The sequence below is a fragment of the Lactuca saligna genome, chromosome 8, assembly GCF_052625555.1.
Source record: "Lactuca saligna cultivar CGN05327 chromosome 8, ASM5262555v1, whole genome shotgun sequence".
In the NCBI taxonomy this organism is placed as follows: Eukaryota; Viridiplantae; Streptophyta; class Magnoliopsida; order Asterales; family Asteraceae; genus Lactuca; species Lactuca saligna.
In genome coordinates, this window is record NC_136424.1 from 113,767,964 (window position 1) to 113,777,500 (window position 9,537).

A 9,537-nucleotide genomic window follows, 5' to 3' on the forward strand; every position below is an offset into this window, starting at 1 on the left:
CGTTTCTATAGTTATCTATAGATACTAAATGACGACGACGATTGTAGACATCTGTTATGTAATGAGAAAAAAATAATTAGTAATAAAACAAATAAAATTAATTTTTAAAAAGAGAATAAAATTAATAATACAAAATTTCGATATATTTTATATAGTTAAAAAATAATTGTATAAATAATGAATAAGAATACCGTTATTCGATATTTTAGAAACACGTGTAATAGAAGATTTTTGATGCGTAGTTGTATTACAAGTTATTTTGGATTTTTTATCATCCAAATATAACTTTCTAATTTTTCTCCTCTCTTTAGCGTTAGTAAAGTATGTAGTGTTAATTGAACCTCTAAAATAATAGTAAATAATTTAACGACGTTTAGTTATATAAAGTTCAATATATTATATTGTATAAACGTTTATTTATTTTTAAAATAATTATGAAGAACACATTAAAAATAAATAAATAAAACATATTACATATGTAAAACAAAGTAAGAAATTACTATATTCGCTAAAAGGAATAGCATGGGCAATAGGTATATGTTGAGACGATTCCGCGTTATAGTTTTTCTTGGATTTCTTATTATCCAAGTATAACTTTCTTTTTTTTCTTTTTTCTTTGGCATATGTGGTATCCATGTTCTTGTTTCATATATAAAAAAAATAACATTAAAAAAATTAATAATTTAAAGATACCCATTACAAATGATTAGTAACTTATGTGATACGTATAAACTTTAATTAAATAATTGATTAATAATAAAATAGCAAACAAACAAATGGTAGTTGTAAATCATAATGGGTAATGAGTTATATATATATATATATATATATATATATATATATATATATATATATATATATATATATAAAGATATTTTATTTATAAATTAAGACATTTTTTATGTATAAATTAATAATAATAGTTAATATTGTATAATAATATATATAAATACAAGCAAATTAATAGATACGACCTATAATTTTTTTTCACTTAACATTGTTATCAAAAAAATTATTTTCACTTAACATTTGCCGGCATCCCAATATTTCCCCCTTTCCCCTTTGTCTGTAAAAGAAACGATGTAAAACAAACCAGACCTAGAATCGATTACATACATATCTCGAGAACCACCGATGAAAATCTGAAACGGTGTCAAAGATTCTCCATCTAAATCGATAAAGAAATATACTACTACACAACCGATTAGAAATTTGAAGTGAAGAGAAGCTTACATCCAGTAATAGTTGATGTCGAACTCAGAGACTAAAAAAATGCAGCTTTGGCAGTTGAAAAAATGACGATCAGAGGTGAGAGAAGATCAATTGATTGTTAATCTTAGTTTTTGTAAGAGAAAATACATTTTATTAAAGAAATCTTACCTGATTTTATTTCTCCAGAAATCTTGTATTTGAAGATGTTAGCGAAAACTGAAGTTGTTGAAAGGAATGCCTTGAAATTCTTTAAGAGCGGAAACACAATCAGGTAGATATGCTTTTGGTTCGAAATTTGAAATTTTTTTGTGTTTGTTTAAATATTTGAATTTTGAATTTGTGAAAATTTATACATAATTTGGTGCAAAATAAATCACGGGATAATATATGAGTAAATAAAACAGTTACTGTAGTTGATATACCTTCCAAATTATATGACATTTGTATAATTGTATATTTAGGGTTTCAATTTTAGGTATAATACATATGATCTCTATATCATCAATTACATCTAAGAAATAAGTTTAATATTAAAGTTAAAACTACACCCAAACACCAACAAATTGAATTTTTCTTACCTATATATTAGCGGATATTCATCATAACAAAAGAGAAATTACAACAATAGAAGAGATGGCATCCCATTCCAAGAATATTCTTTCAAAATTCCTATTTCAAAGGCAGTTTAGCTATTGGTGCTTTGTTGGGATACAGTAGAGGTTGGTTTTAAATTTTAATTCATACCTGAAGAAACAATTTTGACATTCTGTCAATAATCCATCTGATCATATGATTTATATCCAATGAAAGTTTTCTCAGGTTTGCTTTATGATGGTCTAAAGGCATTCTTTAAGGGCTCTCCAAATATGAACTCACTTGTTGGATTTGGATCCATTTCTGCTTTTATGATAAGTGTTGTAAGCTTCTCATTCGTAGACATCATATTTTTATCAATTTTTCAACACGTCATTACATGTTTTATACTACTAATACATTCTCCATCTTCTAGATCTCACTTCTTAACACTGAGCTTGGATGGGATGCCACATTCTTGTGTTCAAGGGAAAGTTATTGCTGGAAGAAGTGTTGTGGATGAGTCTATGCTTATTGGTGAGTCTCTTCCTGTTTTTAAGGAAGAAGGGCTTTTTGTCTCAGCTGGAACAGTTTGGATGGGTAATATTTTTTCATTCCAAGAATGTCTTTAACCACATCCAAACACCAAATATTTGAATTTTTCTTACCAATATATTAGCGGATATTAGTCATAACAAAAGAGAAATTCAAACAATAGAAGAGATGGCTGAGAACCTCCAACAATTTTGAAATTTGATGATTTTACCCTTTAGTGCATCTCTACATATAACAAACAATTTATATATACTGTTTGCATTTTTCTAATTTTCAGAATGAAATTTACAAAATTATGCGTATTCGTACATACAATCATAGTTGTGTCATTATGCCTATTTTGTAATTTGACGATTTTACCCTTTAGTGCATCTCTACTATAAGTGTCGATATTGTTCTAATTTCTTGGCATGGTTTTTGGATATATTTCAGCCTTTATGACTAAAGAATGTTGCTTTATTTATTTCAGGATAGTGATTTTTTCTATCATGCTCAAAACAGTGCTACTTCTCAATTGAGAGAGTATGTGTCGCTTTATAAACTTTAAATCTTTAAGATTCACAAACTTTACATTCACATATACTTAAATGCTTAATAAATTATAGTCAAATATAAGAAAAAATTATTTATTTATTCCTTCTTGTGGCATCAGGTGATCCAAATATCCAATTCCAACATTATTAAATTAAATAATCTTATTTGTTTTATTGATTATTTCGCAGGAAATGTAGTAAAAGGTGCCGAGAATGGTTTAAAAATGGATGAAGGGTTCAAATGTACAAACACAAGCAATATTTCGTTATGGACATGTGATTGTTATGGTTAGTTGAAAGGTAAAAAACGTAATATATTATTTACTATGATAGTTGATAAAAAAAATATTAAACATATTGAATATTAAATATATTTGGTGATGATTTATATAGGTTCTACTTCAAAAAGTAAACAAAGTTTGAATCTTCACAATCTAGCAATCTAGCAACTTGATGGTCTCACTATTAGTGAAAGGTACTTAATACTTTTAATAATGGTATGAATATTTACTAATAGTAAAAAAGATAATAGATTGCATCAAATACTCTTTTACATAACTGATTTAGAAATTTAGTAATATGAAAGTATATTGCAGTTCAAACTCAATTGTGATATTCTTTACCTTAATGCATTGATAACATGAAAAACAGGTTTAAAAATATTTATTAAACAACAAAATAATTTCTAAATTATAAATTCATAAAATATTAAAAATGCACGATAAACATACCATTAAAAAACAATCATCCCCAACAAATGTTTAAAACCTCCAAACAATAATATCAAAGTACCGAATGAAAAATAAAATGCATAAATATTGTTTAAAAGCCATGGTTCACTACCTTATGAAACTTCAAATTAAAATAATAACTCAGCCATTTTTTTCCAACTTGACGTTCACAATCTCGTTAATGCGTCCGTCTGGTGAAATTTTTGGAGTTTTTGATGATGATAACTTTTCATTCAACTCCAAATCAAATACTTCTTCCAAATTTCTCTTCAAAACTGTTTGTGTATTGAAACTCTTCATGGGACTTGTTGCTGAGTTTTTATCAACTGTGGAAGGTGTTATGTTGTCGCCTGTTCCAGAAATTTGATCCTAAACAGAAAACAATTGTAATTAATTAATTAATTTATAAAGTGAACTAATATTTATATAATAATTAGATACAAATATAATGTGTACATCTACCTTCAAAGTCTTATTATTTTGTGTTTCAAAATCAGATTCACCAATATCAAATGACTGTGAATTACCAACCTGCATAATAAAAAAAAAATATGAACATAGGTCAGCATATTAAATAAACGTGTAAACATTTATATCAAATATTTAGACTATTATTTAGTAAGTACAATAAGGTTTATATATACATAAAAACACAAAAAATATAATAATCTCAAAATCTGAATAATAATAATAAATATAATGACCTGGGAAGCAGTAAACTTATTTTCCAGTTCTTCAATCAACTTTTCATCATCACTGACTCTACATATACTGTATTGGTTGTTCTTTTTTGAGATGTTGAAGTTTTTGATTGATATTTTAAAAGCCAACTTCAAACCTTTCAGTGCATTTATCTCTCCGGGATAAAAAGCAGTACCAAAACCAAGCTACAATAATAAAAGTAAAAAAAAGTTTGGTTAAGTAAATATATAAAGTCAATGTATTAATTAATTTTATTTATGGTGCACCACCTGCACTGCTTTTTTAAACAGTTCATTGGCTGATTTCTTCAAAAGATACTTTCCATCTCTTTCAAACATGGTTAAGGTAACAGTACCAGTATTGTCTTGCACACGTATCAGAATCATAAATCTATAAAAAAAATCCAAAATAATATTTATATATACGAAATATAACATAGGTTTAACTGATTCAGGAGGAAATTAATAACCTCGGAATAACTGAAGTTTCAGTTTTTTTGCAGTCCTTATTATGACATTCATAACCATTAGTTGCTCCAATTAAACCATTTCCATCAGGTTGATCGTCTGCACCAGGAGGCCGAAATGCTCTGTAGTTGCAATTTGTACATGCCAAATAATGCCATGGTTCATTTTGTAAAATTCCCTTTATAGTGCCCACGATAATGAATGTATTTTTCTGCATATTAATTTTATTTTAATAAATAAATATGTATAACAAAAAAAAAAGTAGAGCTATATTGATAATAAAGTATATATAAGCCGCACTTCCACAGGTTCAGAAACATCAGCAATAGTCTTCAACTGAAACTTAACCATGAAATCATCATGTTCAGAAACCTTATTAGACTTCATAAGTGTGATGGTATTCATGGATGAATCCGGGCGATCATCTCCATCCAAACTGTTAGATAAAATCAAATTAACAAATATTAGTCACATAAGATTTAGATGTAGAAATTAGAATGTAATAACATAAATTAAGTAATATTACTCACAAGAAAGTTAATTGTAGAAATTACAATGATAACATAAATTACCTTTTCTTAAAATCATTGATTTCATCAATGTCAGTGTTAATGAACAACTTTGACACGGTAAAGTAGGTGTTAACTGTGGGGTAATCTATAAAAAAGATGTTATTCATTGTTAGTGTAATGATTATAGAATAATATTTAATAAGAAAATAATACAATATACCTCTCCAAATACTAAGTTTTGCAAATTGAATGATAACAATGATATGAATATTGTGTGGGTTGTTATCAAGAAAGCCTTGCATTTTGTAAGCAAAATCACCCCACAAATTGACACTCAGTTGCAAACCACTAAAAAATAAAAGTTTTAAATTAAATGAAATGATCATTATATAATCTAATATACAAAAATAAAAATAAATTTTAACAAACTTTGCATCTTGGATTTGGAGGTTGAGCCTGTGTTTTTTCATATCAGCATTGTCTTGTACCATCTCACCAAATGCAATGATTAATCCAATAACATCTATTAACAACAACAAATATGAATGAAATATTGTTATTAACATAAAGATAAAATATTATATTCAAACAAAAAAATTGCCCATAATTAATCTATATTAAAATGCAACTAACCGATCGTAGTGTTTTGAGGATGGACCAATGAGATGATAGACTGGTAATCAACAAACTCAAAACCAAATGTAGTTCCAGAAAAGTCATGACACTCAGTAACAACAGTGTCATGAAGAAAACTAAGTTTATGTTCCTGTTGAGTTAACCTGAAAGCACCCATCTTTTGTGATGCAAAGCTTGGATATTTTATGTAAAATGCGAAGCCATCTTTTAAAATGTTTTTGAATCGGTAGATGTATTTTTTTAATACATTTGCTTGTATCTTGGTACCCCAAAAGAAATATAATATATAAAATTTATAATTAAATCATATTATATTTTAATGTGTAAATAATATATAATGTTAACTTGATAGATACCTGTTCATCTATCAAAATTAACTCAATAGAGAAGAGTTCAGCATTGTTATTAAATGAAAAAAGGTTCCATAGGTTTATCACTCTGACTTTGATAGTTGAATCATCTTTGAGTACATCTAAATCTGCAATGAAAGTAACATCTGGATGTGCCATTGATCTGCAAATAATAAAGTATGTATAAAATGTTTAGTTAGAAGGTAAAATAACAAATAACATATATAAATTGAATTAAACAACAACAATTTCCAATTTGAAGACAAAGACAAGAAGAACAGAACAAAAAATGTATGAAAAAACGGAACTATTCGTGCAATTTGATATTAAAAGAAACGAATTACAGTTTGAATAGAAAGACATGCAAAAAAGAAAACAAAGAATGTATGAAAAGATGGAAATGTGAAGTTACAAGTTAAAATAACAAATAACATAAATAAAATGAAATGAAAAACAACAAATTCCAGTTTGAACACAAAGATAGAAAAAAAAAATCAATAAAAAATGAAACTATTTGTGCAGCTTGATTTGAAAATAATTGGCTGAAATAAAAAAAACGAATTAAAGATTACATATTGTATTTTACATAAATAAATTTGCTTTTATTTAAATTTAAAAAGAGGTATAGGAGTATGATCTGAAAATAATTGTTAAGAAAAAAATAATAACTTTTAAAATAGTTACTGCATTTCCTGCAAACATAGCAAGAATGAAAGTCAATTAATTGATGTAAACATAGAATTGAACATATTATGAGTTGTGAATGATCGAAACTACCGAAAAAAAGAGAACAAAGAATGATCGAAACTACTGAAATAGATGTAGAGTTTGATGTTAAAATAAAAAAAAAAAGATTGTATTACTAACCTTTTGCAAATCGGTAGAGCAGAGCAAATAAGAAACTGAAAATTGGAGAGCAAACCAGTAGAAGGTTATGTGCAATTCGATAGGTATATATAAATATGCAGAGATTAATGAAGCACAGATTTTATTCCTGATTTTTATGGATTTGATTAGTGGGTAATTGATTTAAATTTGGAATTCAGTACAGATTTATGATTATGATCTACAAATAATTGGCAGGAAAAAAAACGAAATTGTAGTCAACGATTTGCATTCATTTGATTCCTGATTTACAGGAGTTGATAATGTGAATTGAAAAGAGCTTATATAAATCCACGATGCTGATTTATCGAGATTTTGACGATAAAAATAGGATTGATATGAGTTTTTATTTGCAGGTAATTGAAAATATGTGAGCTGATTTTTAGGGGCTGTTTCTCGATTTTTTGCTGATGTTTAGGGGCAATTTCTCGAATTTTTGGTGTAAAGAATGGGCGGGAATTTGATGCATAAGAGTTCCCTGGTGAAGACACGTGTCAAATTGGAGGTGTAAAAGAGGGACACTTGGCATCCAAAGTACTCTTTTATTAAGAATAAATGTGACAATTATTAGCCACACTTAAACGCTGTGACCAGACATCACCATCAGCTATGAATACTGATTAGCATTGTGATATATTTTTTATATGAGACAATAGATAAATATATGGTGACATGAGACAATTTTATATGTTTCTATATCATGATGTCCTTTTATACATATGAAAGTCAATGTAGCTAAAAGGTGATACATATGATCACATTAAATATTTGTGTGTCCATAGGTGGTGTTTACTAGTGACTTAGTAAAAGTAAGAAAACATGTTACTTTTAGTGGTATATGGTTATGTGCCTTTTATTATGTGTGTCAAAATATGATGAATTGACTTTAAAAAACAAATATTGTGAGTGTAAGTAGCATTTGGTTATGGTTACAATTATTATGTGTCTCTATAAATAAATCTAGGTATAAAAGACATAATATCTACATAAAACGAAAATATGTTGTTGTAAGTATTTACTAGTGACTTATTAATATATTTTGTGCTTTTTTTTTTGGGAGAGAGAGACCCTCTGATAATTTTTATAAAACAAAAAGAAAATGCTAGAAAATGATGAAGATGGCTAAAAGCGGTCATGAGAGTAATTATCTAGGGAAATCTTCAGAAAAACCCTAAAATTTTAGTCTAATTTATAAAAAAGTCCCGAACTATTTTGTGTTTACAAAAAAGCACAAAATACCGGCTAAAACTTCAAAAAAAAACCCTTTTTGGCCGGTTTTATAGATTTAGCCGGTATTCTGTCCTTTTTCGTTAGTTTGCTCAAAATATTAGGATTTTTCTGAAAATTACCCGATAAACAAAATATTGAGACTTTTTTAAAAGTTTGCTATGGAATTAATGGATATTATTATTAACAAATCATTTATAAACATAATTTTTTTTTTATTATAAACAAATGAAATACATTTGTTGCTAATTTCTAGGAATAGAATGGTCGACTATTTACATCTCTATTGTTTGTAGACCACTTCAAAGTCTCTATGTTTTTCCTATGTATCGTTGTGGGTGTCATAGTGAGAGTGAGAAGTGGTATGTTAGGTGTGACCAATACAAGATTTGATAATATTTATACACAATCAATAAGTGTTTACTTGCTATTAGGCATGATGTTATATGATCATGTGTCATCAGAAAATATCATTACACGAACATATAGATCTTTCATTATGTTCTTTAACCTAACTACTATCTAACCTCCAAACATTACCCGGTAACAACCATAAAATTACACACATCTATCGAGAGTGAAAAGTAAACTTTGAATGAAAATTTAAAGAGATATTAACCCTTCACTTGTTTCCATATAAATTATCATTTACGGTTCAGTTTTCACATTTTATAGATGTGTGTTAGCCGATGGTTGTTAACATGTAAGGTATGAATGTTGGTTGGTAGTTAGGTTAAACACCATAAGAGGAACACCAACATTAGAGGAAGGATAACTAAGTTCATATCACCATCATACCCACAACAATGCATAGGAAGAACGTAGAGAGTTTGAGTGGTCAGGAAGCAATAGAGTAGTTAGACCACCAATTTATTCCTAGAAATTATCAACAACTCTATTTTCTTTTTTTATAATAAAAATATTTTTTATGTTTATAAATGATTTGTTAATAATAATATCCATTAATTTCATGGTAATTTTCAACAAAGTACGAATATTTTGGTTATTATGTAATTTTTGGAAAAGTCCCAAAATTTTGAGCAAACTAACGAAAAAGGACAAATAACCGGCAAAATCTGCGAAACCGGCCGAAAAGGGTTTTTTTCGAAGTTTTAACCAGTATTCTGTGCTTTTCTGTAAATAAAATTTAGTTT

General features: G+C 27.5%; 1 protein-coding gene across 1 annotated transcript in view; it reads right to left on the minus strand.

The window, feature by feature from the left end:
• Positions 1–3,745: 3,745 nt before the first annotated feature.
• The window catches only part of LOC145010025 (replication factor A protein 1-like), a 9,382-nt gene continuing 3,590 nt past the window's right edge, over positions 3,746–9,537 (minus strand). The window contains exons 2-12 of the mRNA XM_078968622.1: positions 6,278–6,434; positions 5,919–6,180; positions 5,715–5,808; positions 5,506–5,633; positions 5,346–5,430; positions 5,080–5,209; positions 4,776–4,984; positions 4,576–4,696; positions 4,309–4,491; positions 4,067–4,135; positions 3,746–3,973 (exon numbers count right to left, since the gene is read on the minus strand). Coding sequence (XP_078824748.1) covers positions 3,746–3,973; positions 4,067–4,135; positions 4,309–4,491; positions 4,576–4,696; positions 4,776–4,984; positions 5,080–5,209; positions 5,346–5,430; positions 5,506–5,633; positions 5,715–5,808; positions 5,919–6,180; positions 6,278–6,434 — 1,666 coding nt within the window. The remainder of the gene's footprint in view (positions 3,974–4,066; positions 4,136–4,308; positions 4,492–4,575; positions 4,697–4,775; positions 4,985–5,079; positions 5,210–5,345; positions 5,431–5,505; positions 5,634–5,714; positions 5,809–5,918; positions 6,181–6,277; positions 6,435–9,537) is intronic.